The sequence below is a fragment of the Lytechinus variegatus genome, chromosome 7 (assembly GCF_018143015.1).
Source record: "Lytechinus variegatus isolate NC3 chromosome 7, Lvar_3.0, whole genome shotgun sequence".
Taxonomy (NCBI): Eukaryota; Metazoa; Echinodermata; class Echinoidea; order Temnopleuroida; family Toxopneustidae; genus Lytechinus; species Lytechinus variegatus.
The window spans coordinates 6,911,947-6,939,031 of record NC_054746.1 but is presented as its reverse complement, the minus strand read 5'-3'; the positions used below and the strand labels follow the sequence as shown (position 1 = coordinate 6,939,031).

The window sequence follows — 27,085 nt, the reverse complement described above, 5'->3', positions numbered from 1 at the left end:
TAGATTATACGACTGGCCGGCCGCCTTCACGTCTAGCCCGGCACGCGAGACGAATCGAGAGTGCAGTCAGCATGGTCAGCGCACAGCTAGTACGTGATACGATGAATCGCGTGCGTGCATCGCATGGTTTTGTAGTATGGATCGATATCATGATGAAGCCCATATCTCATGCGCGCGCGCAGAGACGCCGAGTCATGAAAATCTCACGCATAACATTTTTTTGAACTTGGCATCTCTGGGTGTCCCGAGACTGGTTACTATAGAGTTGACCTAAATTTTTGACCCCCTATTACATCGGAATCACAACAAGTCTCGCAGCGCCCTGAGACGGCTGTCTGTGTGTTTACACTGAAGTACGAAAGCTGTCCGAAATAGGTTTGGCAGGGCGCCAAGCGCGCACTGTGTTTGTTGTTTGGATAATCGTTCCGTGTGTAGCGCATCGAGCGAACCTGTCTCAAACCAGTCTTGGGCAAGTTTGCGTTTACAAAGAATCCAAAGCAGTCTCTAGCCGTTTTGAAAAACGACTAATTTTTTTTCAATAAGTTCTCCCCATAGGCTTTAACCCTGATAAAGATCTCTCAAACTCATCTCGGCCATCGACTGCGAGAATGCGACAAAAAGTTGGCACGCATGTTATAATGTACAAAACTGCAAGATCAAATTCCTCAAAAAATCTAATTACTTATAAATTATGCTAATTTATGTGTAAAATTTTAAAATTTGCTCTAACTGACTAGCTGCTTATCAGCCCTCCCCCGTTGCAATAGGGTTTATTATGAAACAGCTAAAAAACAGTGAACTATGTTCACTTTGCACACTTTTCCTCATGGTGCCTGGTGCTGCAATTCATCTGGCATATTAAGAGTTAAATAAAGCCACCATCTACACAATGGCAGGAACTTACCTGTAGATTGGTGACCTTGGTGATCTTCCAACAGTCGATGAGGAGCCCGATGAACACACTGACCTTGACTACAAAGTTAGTCTCGTTGTCCAAGATGTAGAGAAGCACCACAAGGGATTGGAACACACCAAAGAACACTGAACGGACCGACAGACCCTCTAGAGATTTGCGGCTGTTCCAGAATTGGATATCTATGATGGAAGCGGGAAAGTTCAAATCATATTGAATTACAGTGAAAATCAATGTTTACCTAATCAACCTGCTAGGTGGCTATTTCAGAATTGGATATCTGTGAGGGGTCATAAAGAAGGAAATTTATCCAAGTTAAAAAATCAAATTGAATTTACTGTTTTGAAAAAGTCCCTGTTCATGTAGTCAACTTTCAAGAATTTCGCTAAAACTCCCATTCAACAGAAGGCAAGACGTCTGACAGACAGCTAATCTTGAAACTTTCAATGAATGTTCAAAGATCTCCGCGGTCTTTCATACAAGTATCAATCACTTTTTCAGAGTTCTTTGAGGGGTCTTTCGGAACCATTCCACAGAGATAACAAATTTCAGTGATCTTGGAGCCTACTGTGAGACCTTGCCAATTTTTGGTCTTTCAATTCCCCTTCAAAGGTCTCCCTTCTGTGGAATGGGGGCCTCAGACATGGGCCTGTATTCTGAACTTTGGTTTAACTTAAACCATAGTCTTATTCTATCTATGGATTAACCATGGGTTAGACTCAAGGCACAGACCCTTGATGTTCTCAATTCACATAGTGCACAATGCAGAGTCTGAAGTAGTGAGACTAGATTCATTATGCACTGTGGCTGGCTCTACCCATGCAGACAGAGTTTGGCATCTAGTCTACAACTCTAGACATGGCATTGGTTAATGTGTCAAATATGAGTCTGTGCTTGCAGACCCTACATGACCTTGATCATGTGACCTGAAAGTCATGCAGGATGTTAAATGATACTTGATAGCTCTTACGTCTATGAACTAGATTCATAGAGACTTTCAAAGTTAGGATAGCAATTCGGCAAGTACCACTACTATAAACTTAAACTTGGTTAAGATTTCAATGCTGACGCCGCTGCCGCTGGAAAAGCAGCGATATTAGTCTTGCTCTGCTATACAGGAAATGACAAAAAATGACACTGAACTCTTTGTGAAACACTGGCCGATTTCAAATCCGGTGTTGGAAGCACAATTTGGATTGCTTCCTATGCCTCCATAACCTATTCTGAGTTTATAAAGCTGATCCAGATCACATTATCGACACCTCAACAACTAGTGAGTGGCTTTTCAGGACCATCTTCATTTTATGTTTGGTGTTATACTTGTGTAAGAAATGACCTAACACCAACAGGTCAACACTGAACTTGAAATCCCCCACTGCCTTGAAGTCAGCTTGGCTGATGTGACTGTGGTATTGCTAAAGAACTCACCGTTCTTGAATGCCAGGAACTCAAAGATGCTATGTACAATGGATACAACAAATGTCAGGCCAAGCAGGTATGGGTTGGTTTCTAAGATGGCTCTCTGTCAATAAAACAGTCAACAGAAATATTTGTTACAAGATGAGATCTTTACGATTGATCAAACGCAATAATCAATACAATCGATCATGGAAATCAACCGCATGATCAATTGGCAAGTTTCATGTTACGAGGGTCCAGGAAAGCATTTCATCAACATTTGTTATCCAAAATGTTGTCAAATTAGACAACTTTCCTTGATTTTGACTGGCTCTGAACCAGTGTTACTATGGTAACTGCTGTACGAAACAGGACGTGACGTATAAATTGTCCGACAAGTCCTTTCAAGAAACGCCCCCAGAACTTAATTCAATCTTGAATGAATTCCAGGTTGTCACTAAGGCTTGACTTTAAAAAGTCTGAAATCATAAAGAATGAACTGTTTATAACATAAAAAGATGTTTTCTATGGCCAAAAAATATAATGAAAGAGTCTGGATTCAGACTTCATTCATCTTTGACTGAAAAAAAAGGGTATTTTTTTTGTTACCTTCAGACCATCTTCTTCTTCATCTTCGTTTCCTTGTTCCTCTCCGAGAAGTAGAGACCATTGATTCCTCATGGTTTGTGCTGCGTAGAACTGGAGCTTGAACAGACCCATGGGGGTATACGTCAGTCGGAATGGCAATTCTCTATGTGGAAAAATAAAATGAGATTCATTTAGTGAAGGTTATGATGGATTTTGAGACTTTTTTATCGTAATGCATGAAATTGTATTAAAACCAAAATGCCAAAATATGTGTTGGTATGAAACTATATAAAAAATTTCAAACATGAAAGAAATATACATCAAATTGAATGACAATGGCTAATTAGAAATAACCCATCAGTGAAACTTTTCCAAAGAAAGTTTGAAGGTGGTGATGAAATTGTGTTAAATCAACCCGACAGAAAATTGGTTGACAGCTGAAATGTTGGGAGGCAGCGGTACATTCCACCACAATACTTCCCCCCTCCTTCCATTCTCTTATGTTCAATTTTACATGACTTGATTTAGCAAAGCAATGGGTCTTGTGTTAGTACTTTTACCTAAGGAAACAAGATATGAGAAATCAACTCATGCAAGACTAATTGTAGTAATATAATCATTTTGAAGGGAATACTCACTCTGTAGTTTCATTGATTGGCTGGTATTCGCTGTTAAGATTCCAGTAGTCATTGATGAATACAATGGGATAATAGTCACCAGAAGGATGGAATTTTATCACTGATGAAATAAGACACGTAAAAACGATATATTAGAAAACACTGCATGCCCAGAGCAACATGTCCCCTTAGATCCCTTGCCCCCTAGTCATTATCAAAATCCAGAAAAGAGGCCGGTTTCAACTCTGTTCGATCTCTTGCCCCCCGTCTGTGGAACAAACTCCCTCCATCTCTCTGAAACCTCTCTTCTCTTGACCTCTTCAAAAACCATCTCAAAACACACTTATATAACCATAAACCTTAACTTGTCTTATGTCATCAACAGCGAAAAAACAGTGGAAAAAGTGTTATATAAATCTAATTATTATTAATATTATTATAGATATCCTACTGCATGCAATTATATGAAAACTTTCTCAATAACAGAAGACAAAAGTGTTTGACATTAATTCAAATTTAGATCCCTGTAACATATCAAACTCATTACAGCAATAACGGGGGGAGGGGAAGGGTGGGAGGGCTCCCAAAGAAAAACAAAGAGTATGTTAAATGAATTATGCAAGGAGCCAGGTGCATATCTGTTTTAGTGCAACAATTATCTTTTGTTTTCCATACATAAAGCCTCCCCCCACCCCCACTCTCCATTTAGAAACTACAATGAAAATCAGCACCCAAGCTGTGTTGGTCTAAAGAATGGTAATATATATAAACCCCTCAAAAAAAGTTTTGCAACTCAGTTTTGAGGGATATCTTTTTGGTTAATGAAATATAAAAGATGAAACTGGTATCATTGGAAAGCTGAATTATTCGTCTTTACAATTACATGCCATTTGCTGTGATTATGTAATCATGGAATATGCAATCACCCTGAACATCGAGAAAAGTCAGAAGTGAAATGTAGCAAAATGCATTGAATCTAACAAGAGTCTCCATTTCTATAGAATTTCCACCATGCAGGTGACAGTGAATGCACTCGGTCCATCCTCAAAACAATTGGAAATTCGCTATTGCAAACGACGCATTTCGCAACATTTCATGTCTAACATTGCTGCGTATTATCATGTCTGTGTATTTCATGATAACACTAGCATTACAAATGACACATGATTGTAAAGAAGAATAATCATGCTTTCTAAAGATATCACTTTTACACATGATGATGGGACATTAAGAAATTTATTAGCACTCAAACTTGCAGTTTGAGTTGCAGAACTCAAACATGACATGGCAACGAATTTTGCAACATTTCATTTTTTACATTGCTGCATATTTATCATGTCTGTGTATTTCATGATAAAACTAGCATTACAAATGGCACATGATCGTAAAGAGGAATAATCATACTTTCCAATGATACCACTTTTAGATATGATGATGGCACACTAAGAAATTTATTAGCACTCAAACCTGAGTTGCGGAACTTTTTTTGAGGGGTTTATATAAGAAAATCCATGAACAATCATTTACAGGTTTGGAAATAATTATCAGACCCACTTTCCTACTAAGCCCCCATGAGGTGTAGTCCAATAATTATTCTCCACGCTGGCTGTCTATCAACAAAATCACCTTTAGAAAATGACTTACTTTTGTCCAGGGGTGAAGGAACACTGCCTTGTTTCCATGGCGAATGATCGTGAACTAGGGCGATTGTCAAATTCGGATGCCAGTGTGATAGAATTTCAACGGGTCCTTCGGCTTCTGCTCTCTACAGACATCAGAATGAAAGAGAAAAGAATTGGAATTGAAATGAATTGAAGAGAAAATCATACTGGACAATCTTTATGGTGGCAAATTGCCCGTCGATCAACACCCACTTCATCTGGTCTCATGCCACATGGCCTCATCCTATTCCATCTACGACTGGCTCATCTTCTAACGGACAAAAAATATCAATTACGAGAGGCAGGTTGAATAGGAGCTCAGGCACAGAGCCTTCAAGAACCTCATTTTGATTTCTTATGTTAACCAAAGTTATCAGCAAGCATGTCCTTCACAGGCAATGAACCCAGTACACAAGAATATGCCCAGTCCCATGACGTCATCAGCTTTCAAGGTATACAAATAGCGAATAGGCATGAGTGCGATGGTGCAAAATTTCGCATGAGGTCAAAGAAAGATGCTCTATTCAACGAGGCGTTAGCCGATTACAAATATTCGCTATTTGTGTTATACAAAGCCTCAGAATTTAGCGAAAATATGAAGAAAAAAACACAAGAGCTTTTCCCAGCAGTAATCTATGAAAAGGGAGCAAAAATATTGAAAGCGAAAAGCAAATCCCACATGCGCACATGACCTCGGGCAGCATTGCACATTCAGCCAGCAGGCTGTAAGCGTATTTCACCTTCACTTTTTACTGAGCGCAATGAATTGAATCGTATTGTGACGTCATCTCCTAAAGCCATGCAACGGTACATTTAGGATGGTACGTCGTGTGTGTAACGGATCTAATGTTTGACATTCAGTCTCCCATTTGCTCACGTACAAGCTAAGAAGGCGTTGTACAATGTGGATTGGCACATCAGCGGGTCACAAATAATCTGTACATTCATGAGCCACAACCCACGCAAAGGACGTATCCCCCTTGACGGGCTTGAAGACTTTTTTTTTTTTGCTTGTCAAATTTTTGGCGGGCGGTTTTGCCCCCCCTGTCGAAAATCCTAGGTACGCCACTGCATCTACAAAAAAGAAAACTTGGGTCCCTACCTTAATCATTTCTGGATCAGCTTCCGTCTCTCCTGTCAACAAGTTCTTAGTCTTCTGGAAACGCCTCTTCTTGAATTTATTAATTCCTGTCAAGATATTTAAAAAAAAGTATCAGACAGTGATCTCAAAAACTACAACTAAATATTCATTCATAAATTAAAAAACAGGTAATAGTCGATAGTAATGTAAATTTACTAAACCAAAATTTAAAAAAAAATCGTTTTGGGGTCTTCATTGTAATGTTAGTAACAAAAGGATCAAATACCAGAGAAATACATAACAAATTGTAATAAAAAATATATAAATAAAATTCTTTTTGAAAGTAAAATCTTGTACTTGTAAAAAGTAATTTTGTTTAAACTACTACAAGTAAAAATAATGTTTAGAGAAAGTATTGGCCCATTTGAGAATATTTAGTGACGTAGAGTGATAAAATACCAGATTTTATGCAAAAATAAGCATAATGCCATAATTAAGAAAAGAAAATTGTTTGGTGAAAATTTAAAGGAAACCAAAACAGAGAAACAATCTTATTGGAAAGAGTATAATAAGAGGAACAATTCAAAACAAAGTTTCATCAACATCAGTTATGAAATAAGACAGTTAATGGACATTTAAAAAGTCTCGTTTTACTTTCTATGGGGGTCCTCAAATTGGCCACCATGCTCCAGAATCGCAGATTTTGTGGACAACTCTCCATTTGTTTTGTACAAAATTTTACAAATTTTCCCCATTACCTTTCAAGCTGCAGCTTGTCTCCTTCTGAGCATAACATATGTCATGGGAAAATCTAATTCACACCACATATGTCAAGGTCAGGAGATAATGTGCAATATGTTAAATTAAAGGGGGAAATCTCAAAATTTGTGTACAAAACAAATGGAGTTATACAAAAAAATCAGCCACTTTGAAGCATGTTTGCCAATTTGAGGATCCCCATAGAGTGTACAACAAAACTTTTCAAACTTCCATGAATCGCTTTATTCTTTAACCGATTTTAATGAAACAAGTTTTAGACTGCTCCTCTCACTTTATTCTTACTGATAAGATGGACTCTCTCCTTGTATTTTGGTTTCCTTTAATAGTTCAGTCTTTGAGAAAACATCACAGGCAACATAAATGCCAATTTATATTCTGATTATACGGTCAATGGCCAAGATCTTGCAGGGCTAATTCAGCCCCCACTCTCATACCTCAATGAAAATGAATATATTTATTTGGACTATCTACCTACTTTTTGAGATTGACACTGTGTACTTCTTGGCATACTTTCCCCTCTGCCTTGGGTCTGGAGAATACCCTGACTTTGTGAAGAATACATGGAGGTATATTGATGCATTGTTCATCATACTCTGCAATAAAACACATAAATAGTGGAGTTAGGGAACCAGCATCAACTTTTTATCCTCACACTCTGTATACTCTGGCCCGTATTCTGAAGTCAGGTTTAACTTAGACTCAGGTTTAAAGTTGTGGTTTAAGTATGGGAAGCCAAAAGTATCAATTTTTTTATTAGGTTGTACGTTTCTTATGTTTACTCTGCTCTTTCCTGATTCACCGATGGTGAAAACAATAATCTATATATACTTCCTAGACAATTATAAATGATTTGAGAGTCAAATGAGCTGAAATTTGATACATCTACTGTTAGTGATTTATGTGACAATTGGCTGTCCATACTTAAACCACAACTTTAAACCTGAGTTTAAGTTAAACCCGACTTCAGAATACGGGCCTCTGTATTTACTAACTGTTGCGTGGGGCCATCTTGGTCTAGTGGTTATGACTCTCATCATGAGGGACTTCAGCAAGAAATTTACACATGTAATGCGAAACTCAACCCAGGTGAGGTAAATGGGAACCCGGTAGGAAGAAACGACTAGGTAGCACAGCTAAAGCAGGATAACAATAATTGTAGCATCCACTAGGAGATCAAGGTTTTGGGATTTAAGTGGCTCCCCTGAGTAGATATACAGTTGTTATCATATTCATTGTTGATCTCTGGAGAAGAACTCTAGATGGATTGTTGAATCTTGATAGCATGCAATTGCAACTTATGCCTCTGCCATTGCCCTATCTAACATACATTACTGAACAGGTAACTTCTACGATTTTCAAATTAAGCATTTCTCATCAGCTCATGAGTTATTGTGACTATTAGCCATGACGTATATCGGTCCAGTGTTCTGGTCACTGTGGTCGGCGATGGATGGGACCGGACTAGTATGGGGCATTTCTAACAGGCATTGAGAGAAAAAAAATTATTTCCTCTGCAACTTATTTCTAATAACAATGAAAGGGGATTTTTCTAAGGTCCTTGTTTAGTTTCCAGAGCTCTTTTGAGCATTTCAGGGGGAAAACTGCCCCAAGTCCCCATGTAATTCTCCCCTAGTTTTTACAATAAAAATACCCAAGTCAATACTGTTCCAGATCAAAAATTTCACAACTGTTCCTTATTCACAAATGATCAAACTGGCACTTACCTCTGTCGCTTGAATTTTACTATCCAGTTCAAATGTTCCATCACCACTGGGGCCACCTTCCCAATCACCGTACTCTAATTCTTCAATCTCCCAGAATAAATACTGGGAATTATTAAACTCTGTAAAAGTCTCTTCTTCTGATATGTATACTCTTAGATCCTAATGGGGAAAATATATCAAGTAGAATAGGAAAACAGGAGGTTTAATAATCAATTAGTGAAATTACTTGAATAATAATGTATCAATTAAAGTTGCAAATATATTAAACAACTGGAAGTGAAAGTCATGAAAAGAGGTTTGAAAGGATCTTTATATAATATAAAGATAATTGAATATCTTTAAAATGCTACTGTCAGACATTTGCAAGCTGTTTTTTGCAAATTACTTGATGAAAGCTACTTGCAATAAATGGCTTAGAGCTCTTCACATACAACTCAGGTAAACATGATATCATGACATGGTTAAAAGTCAAGTCCACCCCAGAAAAATGTTGATTTGAATAAATAGAGAAAAACCAAACTAGCAGAACACTGAAAATTTAATCAAAATGGGATGTAAAATAAATTCACAACATTTTAAAATTTCACTTATTTTTCACAAAACAGTGACATGGAAATAAGACAGTCGATGATGTCCCTCACTCACTATTTCTTTTGTTTTTAAATGTTTTAATTATACATTACATGTATTTGCTTTTTTACAGAGTCGACAATTAGGACCAGCTTGAATGAAGCAGATAATATTAATGCTAATTCCACGTTTAGAAAGGAATTAATCATTGTTTCACTAGAAAATGAGAAATCTAAAATATTTCATATTTCATATAATAAAATACAAAAGGAATAGTGAGTCTCCTTATTTGCATACCAACCAGGATGTTCATATAACTGTTTTGTGAAATAACTTTCTTATATTACATCTGATTTTGATGAAATTTTTGGTGTTTTGCTTGTAGGATTTTTTTTCTGTTTATAAATGCCAACTTTTTTTTTGGGGGGGGGGTGGACTTGTCCTTTATGTAAAGAGAGCTAATAAGATTTTTGAACTGATTAGAATTTACGACTTCTCTACAGGTAAAGCAGAGGGGCAGTGAGCCATCTTGAATCATAATAAGGTGCGGAAAGTCATCTTTGTACAAGAGCTCTACCCAAGTTATTGCTCATATTTCTTTAATACGAACTGACTACAAGACAACATTACTCTCAAAGCTGCAACTTGCATTCACAACTAAATCTATATACACCGTATAATTATTTACATTTTTTAAGGAATAATTTTGTTTTGTATGCATTTAAAGTACACTCTCTGACATCACACGCTGGTCTGACTGGCTTCCTATGTGGGCTGGTGCCCTTATTTGCTAGAGCTCCTGTGAGTACTGAGCTGACCGGGCTTGCCCCTTAAATTGCTGGTGAACGGTACTGCAAACACAAGGGCACCAGGCCCCACTAGGATGCAGCTGGGAACTTCAGTGGTGGTGATGCAGGATGGTACTTGTAGTGATTTAAGATTTCTATTTAAATCTAAGTAGCTGTTTGTAATGTACATGTATAAAATTTTGTATCCAAAGGAACTGTTGCTGTGCTAGCGCTATGAGCGTCTCTGGACAGTGTGTGTACTCAATAAGATATCACTATTATTATTATTATGAAGGCAGCATTGGAGACTTGAATTAGGTGTCTGAGTTTCTTTTACATTTCAGTCTCACCGGCGAAACAAGACTCCAGACTGGCCAACAAAAGCTATTTCATTATCATTAATGACAGACCATTGATTGGTTTTGGAGTTGGTTTCATTGACGTGACAGTAGGTACAGCAGCATCCCATGAGGGATAAGCTCAGACAGAGAAAGAGGGAGAGACAGGGAAGAGTAGAAAGTATGATGGGGTGTCCAAACTTCGCGGACATTTGAAAGATATTCATCAGGCTTAAATTAGTTCGAAAATATTCACAATTTATTCACAACTAATTAAAAAAATAGCTACCACATTGACGGCAAGATGATAATCTATAAAATCATTGACGAAAATGTGCAGTAGGTCAAGGGGTTTCGTGATCTCATAATTCTATACGTTCTGAAAAAGTGTGACCTAACTTCGCAGACTAAAGTTTTGTGTAGATTTAAACAAAGCTCAAGCTCGAAAGGTGAGATACTTATATCAGATGGACGGCAAAATGATAGAATCAGTCAGTACAACGTTATACTCACATTTTATATGATATCTGCTTGTAAAATATTTTTGTGATGCTTGTTTAGAAAATCAGATGTTTTCGGAACGGGCACTGACGGTGACAACTTTAGGTCACTTTTCATGTTGAAGTCAGATTTTAAAGATACTGAATAGTTTTGGAGATATTGAATGTCCGCGAAGTAAGGACACACGGGAAGTTCGGACTTACTGCCATAATGGAAAAGGGGGGGGGGGGTGGTTACAACAGAAAGGCAACCATACCATGAGAGTGCCAGTAGCGAAGAGATTGGTGCCCGGCCTCGTGGCTACTTTGCCTGGCTCATTAGCGGGTGTGTCCGATGGCGTGCTGGATCTACCCCTGAAGAAGCTCATGATCATATAGATGACAAACATACGGAAGGCCATACCCTTGACCATCTGCCACATGTTGGGCTGTTGCTGTTGCTGCTGCTGTTGGTCACCTTCTCCTCCGGCCTAAGATGGGAGAAAGAACTTGTGTTATTGTTTTATTTTCATAAATTTCCCTAGTAAATCAATATTAAAACAAGTGGAGCACCTTCGGCAGTCTCACCTGCATCATCCGATTCAATATATAGCAGCAGTGCTGACTTTGAAAACTATTATAAAATAATTATTTAAAAAAAAACACCATTCAGATAATGAGACAATACTACGTTCATTGACAATAAATGACATTTGACCTTAATCATGCACCCTAAGACTTGTCAGTGATACTCGATTACCCCTATATCCACACTTTATAAACTAAATCTATAAACTGTGAAATTTATGACAACAATTTAATAATTACCTCCAAAATGGCCAAAGTTCAATGACCATAAATGACCATAAATGACCTTTGACTTTGGTCATGTGACCTGAAACTCACATGAGATGTTCAATGATACTTGATTACTCTATGTCCAAGTTTTATGAACTAGATCCATACACTTTCAGAGTTATAATGGTTATTCAACAAATACCCCCAACATGATCACAATCCATTGACCTTTGACCTTGGTCATGTGACCTTAAACTCTCACAGGAAGATGAGTGATACTTGATTACTCTTATGTACAAGTTGTATGAACTAGACCAATAAACTTTCAAAGTTATGATGGTAATTCAACAAATACAGTACCTCCAACTTGGCCAAAGTTCATCGACCTTAAATGACCTTTGACCTTGGTCATGTGACCTGAAACTCGCAGGGGATGAGTAGTGATACTTGATTACTCTTATGTCCAAGTTTCATGAATCGGATCCATAAATTTATAAAGTTATGATGGTACTTCAACAAATACTCCCAATTTGGCCAAAGTTCATTGACCCTAAATGACCTTTGACCTTGGTCATGTGACTCAAAACTCATTCAAGATGTTCAGCAATACTTGATTAACTAAATGTTCAAGTTTCATGAACTAGGTCCATATATTTTCTAAGCTATGATGACATTTCAAAAACTTAACCTTAGGTTAAGAATTTGATGTTGATCCCCCCACATGGTCTAAGTTCATTGACCCTAAATGACCTTTGACCTTTAACCTTAGTCATGTGACTCAAAACTAAGGCAGGATGTTCAGTAATACTTGATTAACCTTATGGCCAAGTTTCATGAACTATGTCCATATACTTTCTAAGTTATGCTGTCATTTCAAAAACTTAACCTTTGGTTAAGATTTGGTGTTGACGCCGCTGCCGCCGTCGGAAAAGCGGCGCCTATAGACTAGTTTCCATCTGCTTCGCAGGTGAGACAAAAAAATCAGCATTCAGATAATTTCTATACCCTGACATACACAAAAATGTCCCATTTTCAACTTTTAGTGTACTTTCTTGTGATCATGTATGCCAAACTATAACAAGTGGAGTACCTCTGGCAGTCTTGCCTGCATTACGCAATTTGAAATAGTAGCAATGCTAACTTTGAAAACAAGTGGAATGCCTCTGGCCGTCTCACCTGCATCACGCGGTTCAATATAGCAGCAGTGCTGACTTTGAATACTACTCTAACTCGCACAAGATGTTCAGTGATACATGGTTACTCTTATGTCCAGGGCTCTCGCAAAGTAAGGAATTACGCGTGGCGCATTTTTCAGAATTGATAATATTTTCCAACACCCAAATTTAGCGCCGGCGCCGGGCGCGGCCGCGCCGTTGCGCGCGCGTGCGCGCTGCTTAAACGGACGATCGGGAACATTTTAAAATTGATTTGAGGCGCTAATTAATTAAAAAAATACATGTACTCTATATACCCTCCGATATGAACTCCTGTTCTCCAAAAACGGAGGAAAGGAAAATAAAACAGAATACAAATAAGAAGTCCTAGATATCTCAGATTACTAAACGGACAACCAGGAACATTTTAAAATTGTTTTGAGGTGCTAAAAAGTAAAAATATATTTTATATACCTTCCGTTATGAACTCCCGTCCTCCAAAAGGAGCGGTGGTAAGAAAAATAAAACAGAATAGAAATAGAAGTCCTAAATATCTCAGATTACTTAACGGATAATCAGGAACGTTTTAAATTGTTCTTAGGTGCTCACAAGTAAAAGCATATTTTATATACCTTCCGTTATGAACTCCCGTCCTCCAAAAGGAACGGCGGAAAGGAAACTTAAACAGAACAGAAGTCGTAAATATCTCAGATTACTAAGCGTACAACCAGGAACGTTTTAAATTGTTCTTAGGTGCTCAAAAGTAAAAGTATATTTTATATACCTTCCGTTATATGAACACCCATCCTCCAAAAGGAACGGCGGAAAGGAAAATAAAACAGAAGTCCTAAATATCTCAGATTACTAAACGGACAATCAGGAACGTTTTTAAATTGTTTTGAGGTGCTAAGAAGTAAAATATATTTTATATACCTTCCGTTATGAACTCCCGTCCTCCAAAAGGAACGGCGGAAAGGAAAATAAAACAGAATAGAAATAAGAAAGAAGTCTTAAATATCTCAGATTACTTAACGGAAAATCAGGAACGTTTTAAAATTGATTTGAGGTGCTAACAAGTAAAAATATATTTTATATACCTTTCGTTTTGAACTCCCGTCCTCCAAAAGGAACGGCGGTATAGGAAAGTAAAACAGAATAGAAATAAGATTCCTAAAATATCTCAGATTATTAAACGGACAATCATGAACGTTTTAAAATTGATTTGAGATGCTAACAAGTAAAAATATCTTTCGTTATGAAATCCCGTTCTCCAAAAAATATAAATGACATAATATTATTTAGACGATGGTGGAAAGGAAAATAAAACAGAATAGAGGTCGTAAATATCTCAGATTACTAAACGGACAACTAGGAACGTATTAAAATTGTTTTGAGGTGCTAACAAGTAAAAATATATTTTATATACCTTCCGTTATGAACTCCCGTCCTCCAAAAGGAGCGGTGGTAAGAAAAATAAAACAATAGAAATAGAAGTCCTAAATATCTCAGATTACTTAACGGATAATCAGGAACGTTTTAAAATTGATTTGAGATGCTAACAAGTAAAAATATCTTTCGTTATGAAATCCCGTTCTCCAAAAAAATATAAATGACATATTATTTAATAGACGATGGTGGAAAGGAAAATAAAACAGATTAGAGGTCGTAAATATCTCAGATTACTAAACGGACAACCAGGAACGTATTAAAATTGTTTTGAGGTGCTAACAAGTAAAAATAAATTTTATATACCTTCCGTTATGAACTCCCGTCCTCCAAAAGGAACGGCGGAAAGGAAAATAAAACAGTCGTCCTAAATATCTCAGATTAATAAACGGACAATCAGGAACGTTTTAAAATTGTTTTGAGGTGCTAAGAAGTAAAAAATATTTTATATACCTTCCGTTATGAGCTCCCGTCCTCCAAAAGGAACAGCGGAAAGGAAAATAAAACAGAATAGAATTAAGAAGTCCTAAATATCTCAGATTACTAAATGGACAATCAGGAACGTTTTAAAATTGATTTGAGGTGCTACCAAAATATATTTTATATACCTTTCGTTATGAAATCCTGTTCTCCAAAAGGAACGGCGGAATGGAAAATAAAACAGAATAGAAATAAGAAGTCCTAAATATCTCAGACTACTAGTACTAAACGGACAATCAGGAACGTTTTAAAATTGATTTTAGGTGCTACCAAAATATATTTATATACCTTTCGTTATGAATCCCGTTCTCCAAAAAGATTGCATAATATTATTTAGACAAAAAGACAATGGTGGAAAGGGAAATAAAACAGAATAGAAGTCGTAAATATCTCAGATATACGGACAATCAGGAACATTTTGAAATTGTTTTGAGACCTGCATGTGCTAACAAGTAAAAATATATTTTGTATTCATTTCGTTATGAAATCCCGTTCTCGAACAGAAGTCACAAACATCTCAGAATAACGATCGATTTAGAATGTTTTAGAATTGTTTTCGTGTATTAATGGCTTAAAATTAGTTTTATATACATTTTGTTATGATCTCCCTTTCTTCTCTGGTTTGGCTCTCGTACAAATGATTAGCCTCAGTGTTTTGACTATAGGTCAGATAAGGACAGCTTGTCCCCCGGGATTTTCGTAGGTTACATTTTATTTACAGTTGATCAAGTTATCTTAACAAGTGGATCCCCAGGCTCGATGTGGCGAGTAAGTTAAGAGGGTCGTAAAACTTTTTTAAAAATTCTTCTGACCATTGAGTGACACCACATGTTTGCGCTGTAATTTGTGTGTAGATTGTGTGAGCAGTTGGTCAACTTGATCTGCTGTATTGGTAGATAACACGCCCCCCCCCCGGAAAAAAATATTTTGTACCATTTCCAACTCCACATGTCCCTCCTTTTCGGCATCAGTTCATCTGACTTTCCTTGAATCAGAGCACAATGCAGCCATTCTCCATGCTGGTCTGAGTGGTCTCTCCTCCATTCCATCTTTTCTTCCATGCTTATTCCTCTACTATTTTTCTTTATTTCTGTTCTAACAAGTTGTACTTCTTTTATTAATAGAGTTTGGAACAGGATACCATATGTAATTAGATTGAATAAATCAAATTGAATAATATATTTAGCATGACATATTTTGACACTTTTGATCTTATTTCTTTAAATCAGGGGAGCGTTTCATGAAAGGACTTGTCAGACGTTTTATCCGACAAGTCCTATGTTATCTGACAGTTACTATAGTAAAAGTGCTTCTCAACCAATCAGAATCCAGGAAAGTTGTCAGATCTGACAACTTGTCAGACGAAAATATTAATGAAACGCCCCCCTGTTTTCAATTCACATGCTTTATATTTTTTAATTTCATATCCTTGTATATACTTTATTTCAGAGTTACCCCCCCCCCCCCCCGAGTTGTTTATCTCTTCCATATTGAGAAAATTACGTCCCAGCTTTCATCATTCTTTTGGACGAGTATGGTAATGAAGAGAAAGTTTGTTTGCTAGTCTTAAATTGGAGGCTTGCCTTATTGGCAAGAAATAAATGATAGCACGTGGTTCAAATTCAATTATGGACATTTTCCAGTCATATTTAATGCAAAGGTTTTTAGTTCCATCCAACTATTCCTTAGTTTAAATACATGTATAATTTACTGAAGAATATGCATTTTAGTAGTTTGACATTTTAGAACCGACTGAAAACGTAGACTAGCCCCTTTCACGACCCTCCTCCCATCATTTGTTTACGGAAAAGTACAAATTGCGCAATCTTGATCGAGAACCACATGGTCATCAGAAATCTGATACTTGTGTTGTCTGGGGTATTCATTCTAGATGGGAGGTGTGGGGGAGTGGAAAATACCGTCAGATCAAATACGCAAAGGCGAGACGAAGCTTATTTGATTTTGAAGGAATATTGCTCCCCCGGGATATTGCTGAGATATCGAGGTTTCTTGAGGGATTTATTCAATGTTTGCCCGTTTAAGCATAACTGCGAGACATGAAATATAATGGTAAGAAACATGGAAAATATTGGCATTCATGATCTATTATGATTGCCCAACTTTGGTAAAAACTATTTCAACTTATTTCATACATTGCAATTTCTGTCAAACACTTATGAATAAAATTGTGTAACTTTTATCTTTGCTTGAAAAAAAAATCACAATTATCCAACACTCGAAACTTTGCACCCTAATAATTGTAAAAACAGGCATATCTTTCAGTTTCAAGATTGATTTGACAATTCGTGCAGGTAAAAAAATACCAAAACCTTACCTCAACCCAAGTCCCAAATATTACACATTCATAAATCAGTTCAAATAACATTAAACCATCGAATACCATTTACCTTTAACACTAAAAATTGCAACTTCGACTTTCCTTGTATTACACTTTAGAAAAAAAGGAACTTTTTTATATGACCCGTGTACTACCTCGTAAACGCCAACTGCATGTATGAATTAAGCTGGCGTTTTCTATTTTGTGAGTGTTCATTACATATGATATTTCATTACCGTCACGGGTACCAAAGAAAGAGAAATTATAGATTATTGACATAACAATACTTCAATCAATTTAAGTCATTAAAATAATAAAAATGAAAATAAAATATCAGGTCTATATAACAGACAGGCGCGGATTCAGGGGTGGGGTGTGTGCATACATGTACCCAAAATAAGTTTGGAATTGGTGACTTTTTTATTTGCTTGTTATTTTTCCTTTATGAATGAATGATGGCATTTTTTATTATTTTTATAGTGGAGGTCGTCTAATTTAGGAGACACAACCACCCTCTCAAAATTTTGGAACCGCGCCAATCTATTGGTCCATATAATTAAGAAAAAACACAAACATCCTGGATAGTTGTGAAACTTTGACAAAGAAGGAAAAGGTAGGTCGGAAAATAAGGGAAAACAAAATCATACATTGATACATATAACATTTGATGGAATTAATTCTTTATCAAGTCACTCAAAACAATCATCAAAAATTAATTTTGAAATACTCGATCATGCACAGACTTCGAGGATACTGAATTCATAGCAATACACTGATTGTGTGTGTACATGTACTTCTGTTAGAAAATGTGTAGCTCTCTGGCTATACCAGCTCGCCATGAAGGCAAATAACGTAAACACGCTCACTAAAACCGCCATGCCTACACACTGTCAGGGCGGTGTGCTGGAGTCAGTCAGTGCCGTGGTGAGCGGGGTGCAGCGCGCTAGCGCTGGCATCCCCGGGTTTGGGATGCCTGCTAGCGGTCAGCCAGGCGCTTGCTTCGAGCATGGAGGTAGAAAATGCTTCGAGCAATTCAGGCGTGGCGCTCGCGGAATTTGGCGTGGCGCTATTTTTTTAGGCGTGGCGCTTCATCGATGGAATGATTTACGCGTGGCGCTAAATCTCCAAAATTAAATTACGCGTGGCGCTAAATCTCCAAAATTAAATTACGCGTGGCGCAAGCGCCACGCGTACTCAATGGCAGCGAGGGCCTTGCTTATGTCCACTTTTTATGAACTAGACCAATAAACTTACAGAGAGATGATGGTTATTCAACAAAAAACCCCAACATGGCCAAAGTTCATTGACCTTACATGACCTTGATCATGTGACCTGAAACTCGAACAGGATGTTCAGTGATGCTTGATTACTCTTATGTACAAGTTTCATGAATCAGATCCATAAACTTTCAAAGTTTTGATGGTAATTCAACTGATACACCCACTTCGGCCAAAGTTCATTGACCTTTGACCTTGGTCATGTGACCTGAAACGCGCACAGGATGTTCAGTGATATTTGATTACTCATATGTCCAAGTTTAATGAACTAGACTAATAAACTTTCAAAGTTATGATGGTAATTCAACAGATACCCCCGATTTGGCCAAAGTTCATTGACCCTAAATGACCTTTGACCTTAATCATGAGACCTGAAACTTGCACAAAATATTCAGTGATGCTTGATTACTATTATGTCCAAGTTTCATGAATCAGATCCATAAACTTTCAAAGTTATGATGGGAATTCAACAGATATCCCCAATTCGGCCAAAGTTCATTGACCCTAAATGACCTTTGACCTTGGTCATGTGACGTGAAACTCATGCAGGATATTCAGTGATACTTGATTAACCTTATGTCCAAGTTTCATGAACTAGGTCCATATATTTTCTAAGTTATGATGACATTTCAAAAACTTAACCTCAGGTTAAGATTTCAATGTTGATTCCTCCAACATGGTCTAAGTTCATTGACCCTAAATGACCTTTGACCTTGGTCATGTGACATGAAACTTTAATAGGATGTTCAGTAATACTTGATTAACCTTATGGCCAAGTTTCATGAACTAGGTCCATATACTTTCTAAGTTATGATGTCATTTCAAAAACTTAACCTCAGGTTAAGATTTGATGTTGACGCCGCCGCCGCCGCCGTCGGAAAAGCGGCGCCTATAGTCTCACTCTGCTTCGCAGGTGAGACAACAACTATCAAATAAATATTCACAAAAAACACAAATTTGTATATTAGAGGTGGGCTATAAATCGGTGATAATTCAAAACCAAATGTTACATACCTCAATTGAAGCAGAATGTTGCCCTGAACAATACACAATTTTTAAGAAAATTGGTTGAAAAATGGGACAGAGCATGCCAAAAAAAAAAAAACGATTTTGAGGGGGAGTGGCCTATCAGTGCTGAGTCGTCTCTTGAGAATGAAAATAAAACCTTATTTTCTTATTTGAAGGCCTATTGAGCTGATTGTTATCTATTCATATGTTAACTTCAAGTTTCGAAAGCGATTCATCAAACCCACAAATTCACAAAATGCAAAAAAAAATATGTGGATAAACGTAAAATGAGCTATCAGATTCTCCAAATCATCAATAGAATTGAGCTTATCTTGAGTGGATGCCGCCGTTTGCATTGTACAGCAAACATGGCAAAGAAGGGGAAATTTAGTATTCCTCTGCCCTGCTATAGTCTAGATTTGAGAGTTAGCGATTTGTTCACGATAGTGGGTGGCATCAACATATTGACAATTGAACCATCGTGCCTAATTTTGTGCACTATGGCGGTGGTTAGGTATCCAAATTTTTTTTTTTAAAAGACCGTTGGTCATTCTTTTTTAGGTCTAGACTCTAGTAACGAGAAACAATGTCATTAGCGATTTTATGCACAAACTCAGGGACAACTCGACCACGGGACATCTCGGACCGCGGGCCGAGTTGTCCCACCCATTACGAGATTTTTTTCTCACAAATTTGCGTCTATTTTTCCGTAATTTCGAAATTTCTTGTAAAGATTTTCTAGAGATATGGTCTGATGGTAATGTTCTTCACTTTCTATTACTTTTTTTTCGCTGAAATAAAAAAAAAGTGTAATTTTAGGCGTTTTTCGACAGCTCGCGATTCCCATAGGCGAGCGTGTATTAACTGTGTCGGTGCTCGGCTCGGCCCCGCTCAATAACTGACTTGATTTTGTGATCATTTCTCCTCAAAGTACCACTTTTATCGCAGAAGATGGACTTTGTTGTATTCCATTACCTCCATTTTCTCATCACAAGGATAAAATTTGGTGTATTTGCACGATTTTGATCAAGTTTTTCACCTTTTTCTCTCTGGTCGCAAGAAGCGAACAACCGATGAACGGTCCGCTGCTCTTCATCGTAATTCTCCGCAGCTCGGCCGCCTAAACTGGCGGGGTGGGATTCAGACCGAATCCACAATGGAAGTGGGCGTGCACAGCAAAGAGCTGAGCTTGACTGAGTGAGAGAGAGCTAGAGTGAACTCGAGTTTGAAGCTTGGCAGTGTCGTATAGGCTCTGCCTTTTTTTGTAAATATATATTTTTCAATTTTTTCTATATTGATTTTCCCTGGTTTCGAGCTCTAAGATTGTAATGATATAATTATGCTTCAATTTCTTTGACTGAATGTGACTATGGTGTGGATGTTTGAGTTGCTCAAAAATATTTTTACGTGGGTGGGGGCTCGGGGCGATTTCACTCTTGCCCCCGAAATGCGAAAAAAATATATTCGGGGTGTAGCTGTGTGGGCATGCCGGGCCGAGGCTAGCATTCAATAATTGTATTTTTTTTTAGAGAGAGGGGGGGAGGGGCTTAATTTTTCACTTTAAATTGATCATTTTTAGGCCTTTTTTTTCCATTTTATTTTTAATATTGAATTTCCGTGGTGTAGAGTTGAGTTTTAAGTTGCAATAATCAATATGCTTTAATTTCTTTGACTTTGAATGTGACTGTGGTGTGGATGTTTGAGTCGAACAAAAAATACTTTTACATATGGGTGGGGGCTCGGGGCGATTTCACTCCTGCCCCCTAAATGCGAAAAATATTTGGGATGTAGCTGTGTGGGCATGCCGGGCTGAGGGTAGCCCTCAATAAAAAAATTTTTTTTTGGGGGGGGGGGCTTAATTTTTCACTTTAAATTTATTATTTTTAGGCCTATTTTTTGTACATTCTATTTTTCATATTGAGTTTCCCTGGTGTAGAGAGTTGAGTTTTAAGTTGCAATAATTAATATGCTTCAATTTCTTTGACTTTGAGTGTGACCGTGGTGTGGATGTTTTGAGTCGAACAAAATACTTTTACGAGCTAGGGTGGTGGCTCAGGGCGATTTCACTCTGCCTCTGAAATGTGAAAATGATCTAAGTGTATCTGTGTGGGCATGTCAGGCTGAGGGTAGCCATCAATTAAAAAAAGTGTTTTATTTGGGGGCTTGATTTTTAATTAAATTAATTATTTGTATTTTTTACAGGATTTAAAATAAAACTGATTTACTTTCTTTAATTTCATTTCTTGGTCTCAAGGGTGGATGTCAGGCTGCCGGGATGGAATTCAGCCACAATTGCCAATGGAAGTGGACATACTTGTACAGTCGTGAGCTTGGAGACTGAAGCCTTGCCCTACAGCTTAGAATATTTTTGCATTTTTACCAATTATTGTTTATTCAAGTAAAATGTATTTAATTTAGTATTGTTCCAAAATGCATCACCTAATTGTTTGAATTTAAAATGCAAACCTGAATAAAAATGAATTATGAACTTTGAATGAATAGAAAATAATATGTTATATTCTGTAAATTGTAATATTTTCAAATCATATTTTATCTCCATTCTTATCTTATCATTGTCTCCCTTTCTCATTATGTTCATCACTCTCATTTCAATTAAATTTATATTCTATTACTGGAATAAAAAAAGACAATACTCAACAATGAAACATCGATCAATAGAAAAAAAACAAAGAAAAAGAGGGAAAATACAAAGAAATGACAGGTACAAGGAGGGGGGGGGGTAACAACAAGTCATTCTTGTCTGGGTTTTAAAAACAGGAGAAGAGTCGTCAATACAATATTGCAAATATCAACTATGAAGAGGGTTTGGTTTTTATCAAATAATTTTTGCAGTTCCTTTGGAGTGATGTTGTTTTTGTTTCACCCATTCTAGAAAGTGAACTTTGTATCTAACACTAAGTTGCCCTAGTGTTGTTTTCCAATCTACATTTTCTAGTTCCTTGTATCATGTATGGATGAAATCATTTAAGGTGTACCAGTTAGAAAATTGTTGACTTTTGGTATATATTTACATTAATCATGCAAGTTGCAGGTATGATCACCTTCTCAATGACTCTTAAGACAAGCTTCTGCAATTAATAAAATATATTGTATTTACTAGATAATTTGAACAACTGGACCAAATTGTGGCAAGATTAATGAGCTATATATAAGTGACAATGGGGAACCCGAGGCTGATAATGATATGATTTGAGCAAAGAAACAATAAAAATTTGATCAAAATCGGATAAGGAAAAACAATATTATCGCTGCATTTTAAAGAATGATTTGTATTTTTCTGGTGAAACAGGTCTGGCGTTTCTTCATGGATATTTAATCAGCAACCTCATACATGATGTCATATCCTCACTTGTTCTTTTTTTTATTATGTGAAATTAGATTAATTTTTTAAAGTTGAATTCAATAACCCCGCTATTTGTTATCAGATTTTTATGAAATAAGCACTTTGATATGTGAATGTTGCTATGTCTACATTATTCATATATAAATATTTTCATCCCGGAGCATCCCTTTAAATGATTTATTAATTATTTCTTTTTCTCGAGAAAGAGTATAGTCTCTACAATAAAACAAGTGGAATGCCTCTGGCGGTCTCACCTGCATCACGTGATTCAATATAACAGTAGTGCTGACTTTGAAAACTACTATATACAACTCGCATAAGATGTTCAGTGATACTGGGTTACTCTTATTTCCATGTCTTATGAAATATACCAATACACTTAAAGAGATATGATGGTAATTCAACAAATACCCCCAATGTGGCCAAAGTTCATTGACCTTACATGACCCTTGACCTTGATAATGTGACCTGGAACTCACTGCAGGATGTTCAGTGATATAAGTTATGCTGTCATCTTAACCCTAAAATGACTGGGGGGGGCTGATTCAGCCCCCCCCTCGACATTTTTCGCGATAAATCCGCTGTGCGAAATTTTTTGAACGCGTCGCTCGCTGACTTTTTACTTTCAAGTCTCGCGCAACTTTTGAGACCAAAATTGTGACTCCCGGTTACGCGGTTCCGAAATTACGCAACATTTCGTAAGTGCATGCAGACCCCAAATTACTCAAAAACGTGAATTTGTGTACAAATCCAATGCAAATAGTGTTCTTAGCCAAAATTCATAAATGTTTCATTATTTTTCCTTTTACTGCTTAAAATCAATTAATTTTATCTAGTTTAAGGTCAAAATAAAGTCCCCGACAATTTCCATTGAAAAAACAATAAAAAACAAAAAGTCGAAAAACAAAGAAATACATAAGAAAATAAATTTGATTTTGAAATTTTTTTAAAATCAATTTGATCAGATGCCTATCTAAAGTATGTGAAACAAAAATTAGCATTTCAGGGGCATTATTTTATTAATTAGAGCAAACTTATGATTTTACGCATAAATTAGCATAATTAATGAGACATGAGATTTTTTGCCGAATTTGATGTTATAGTTTTGTAGATAATGCCATGGGTAACGCGTGTGCCAATTTTCGTCGCGATCGCGTGATCAACGGCCGAGATCATAAGGGGGGGCTGAATCAGCCCCCCCCAGTCTTTATAGGCGTCGAAATAGCCCAGTCTATTTAGGGTTAAATCTTAATGCTGTCATTTAATAACCGAAGGTTATTAAATGACAGCATTAAGATTTGATGTTGATGCTGCCGTCGGAAAAGCGGCGCCTATAGTCTCACTCTGCCATCCAGGTGAGACAAAAATCATGACATGCACAGTGATGAAAAATAAAGCAATAAAATGAATTTAATCAAAAAGAAAAACCACATGCTATGTAAAAGAAATTAAATTTAAAATCATAAATTCGTCATTTTTATTGAATGAAGAATTTAATTTATTTATAATTGGAAAAAAGGATTACCCCTATTTTCTTTCAATGTAACCAAAATACTTGTAGGGCCTAATATGATTTTTCATCACATGACATGATTTTGAACAAAAATCAAGCCATATTTTTGGGTTATGTGGGACGGAATCTACATGGCGGCATTCGTGGGACGGATTTTTCTTCTTAAATCTATCTCTGCCGGCTATTCACCTTTTACCCTATATCCAAAACTCTGCTCTCTACACAAAGGAAACTCAATATAAAAATTAAAAATGAAATTGGCATGCCCACACAGATACACCTAGAACATTTTCACATTTCGGGGGCAGGAGTGAAAATGCTCGGAGCCCCCATCCACATATTTTTTTGTTCGGCTCAAACATCCACACCACAGTCACACTCAAAATCAAAGAAACTGAAGCATATTAATTATTGCAACTTAAAACTCAACTCTCTACACCAGGGAAACTCAATATGAAAAATAAAATGTACAAAAAATAGGCCTAAAAATGATCAATTTAAAGTGAAAAATTAAGCCCCCCCCCCTCTCCAAAAAACAAAAAATTATTGATGGCTAGCCTCAGCCCGGCATGCCAACACAGCTACACCCCGAATATATTTTTTTCGCATTTCGGGGGCAAGAGTGAAATCGCCCCGAGCCCCCACCCACGTAACTTATTTTTGAGCACCTCAACACAACGAACAATTGTGTACAACGGATAGCGGAGCGTGAACGTAGCGGTCGTGTACAGTTTTGCTTATTACATGACGTCATCCAGCCCCTGCCGAGAACCAATTTATGAATGAAAATATAGTAAGCATGCGCAGTGCAAGCCTTTTATTTCCTCACACAGAATTCCACCAAAACAAGTGTGCAATTCTCTATCACCTCGTACCAAAATCGACCTAGAATTTCACTTTCCCGTATTTTATATGAATTATGAAAGGTATTCTCGGAGGATCTATTTCTCACCGATACTGCACAGGTAAGCAAATTTCGATTACTTCTTGCTTTTCCGTCAAAATCTTACGAATTAGCGTCTATATGCCATCGTGTTCGTTGGAATTTGTAGAGTCTATCGCAACGTGCACAAAGTTAATTGGCTTCCGGGTTTCGGAGCGTCGCCTGAATATGCATGAAATTGCAGAGTTTCGATAATTTTTGATCGATACCGGAGCGATCCGATCACGAACCAAAACAATTTACGGCGTACACAAAGTGACCGGATATCGTTATCGCTATCGATACTTCCGCACGCAGTCCGAAGGAATTATTTTTGGGACCACGTGGTCATGACGTGATCTGCGCGATTGACCAATCAGCGGTCTTCGAATCGCTGTGCAGAGACGATCTATCCGTTGTACACAGTCTATGGACAATGGTTCGTTGTGCTCAAACATCCACACCACAGTCACACTCAGTCAAAGAAATTGAAGCATAATTATATCATTAAAATCTTAGAGCTCGAAACCAGGGAAAATCAATATAGAAAAAATTGAAAAATATATATTTACAAAAAAAGGCAGAGCCTATACGACACTGCCAAGCTTCAAACTCTAGTTCACTCTCTCTCACTCAGTCAAGCTCAGCTCTTTGACTGCACGCCCACTTCCATTGTGGATTCGGGCTAAATCCCACCCCGCCAGTTTAGGCGGCCGAGCTAGCTACGGAGAATTACGATGAAGAGCAGCGGACCGTTCATCGGTTGTTCGCTTCTTGCGACCAGAGAGAAAAAGGTGAAAAACTTGAACAAAATCGTGCAAATACACCAAATTTTATCCTTGTGATGAGAAAATGGAGGTAATGGAATACAACAAAGTCCATCTTCTGCGATAAAAGTGGTACTTTGAGGAGAAATGATCACAAAATCAAGTCAGTTATTGAGCGGGGCCGAGCCGAGCACCGACACAGTTAATACACGCTCGCCTATGGGAATCGCGAGCTGTCGAAAAACGCCTAAAATTACACTTTTTTTTTTATTTCAGCGAAAAAAAAGTAATAGAAAGTGAAGAACATTACCATCAGACCATATCTCTAGAAAATCTTTACAAGAAATTTCGAAATTACGGAAAAATAGACGCAAATTTGTGGAAAAAAAATCTCGTACTGGGTGGGACAACTCGGCCCGCGGTCCGAGATGTCCCGTGGTCCGAGTTGTCCCGTCCCCATTCTTGAGAGAGGAATCAACCAGGTCAAAAAAAAAACCTTGGAGGAACATTTATGAAATCCATATTCAATTTCAGGGGCACATACATGTCCCTCCCCATACAATAAAGCTCATAACACGGAAACGTGATGACGCCTATTCATTTGCATACACAAAAATCGCTCACGCCGGCAAGTTCAGAAATAAAAATGCCCGAGTCAGCTCCCATGCGGCATTTCCTTTAAAACGTTGTCTATAATCAAAATTTGTATGAAATGAGATTTACATTTGTACCAAAGTTATTTTTCCCTTCTTCTCTTCAAATGAAGCAATACTCACCGTCCCATTCTCTGGAACTCCGGCATTTTGACTCTCGCTTACTTGCACATTTTGACCGTCAGTGGACGCCATTATCGCTCATTGTCTTCAATAAGATATCGTAAAGAAAACAAAATGTAAAAGGAAAATCGGATAGAAGTCCGCGTCCGGCCTTTCATAAAAATTGTTACTGTTATCCAACGATGCTTGTAGGACTGTGCCTGTTCATAATATAATGATAACATATTTACAATAACAGTTCAAAGCTACTGAAATCTTTCAATCTGACTGACTGATATTATATTTGTTATAAAAATTGCGCATTT

General features: G+C 37.3%; 1 protein-coding gene across 1 annotated transcript in view; it reads right to left on the bottom strand.

The window, feature by feature from the left end:
• The window catches only part of LOC121418317 (cleft lip and palate transmembrane protein 1 homolog), a 33,572-nt gene extending 6,681 nt beyond the window's left edge, over window positions 1-26,891 (bottom strand). Inside the window, exons 1-10 of the mRNA XM_041612114.1 lie at window positions 26,781-26,891; window positions 11,216-11,428; window positions 8,763-8,921; window positions 7,514-7,631; window positions 6,280-6,365; window positions 5,161-5,281; window positions 3,538-3,637; window positions 2,921-3,062; window positions 2,342-2,435; window positions 905-1,095 (exon numbers count right to left, since the gene is read on the bottom strand). Coding sequence (XP_041468048.1) covers window positions 905-1,095; window positions 2,342-2,435; window positions 2,921-3,062; window positions 3,538-3,637; window positions 5,161-5,281; window positions 6,280-6,365; window positions 7,514-7,631; window positions 8,763-8,921; window positions 11,216-11,428; window positions 26,781-26,852 — 1,296 coding nt within the window. The 5' untranslated portion in view covers window positions 26,853-26,891. The remainder of the gene's footprint in view (window positions 1-904; window positions 1,096-2,341; window positions 2,436-2,920; window positions 3,063-3,537; window positions 3,638-5,160; window positions 5,282-6,279; window positions 6,366-7,513; window positions 7,632-8,762; window positions 8,922-11,215; window positions 11,429-26,780) is intronic.
• Window positions 26,892-27,085: the final 194 nt, after the last annotated feature.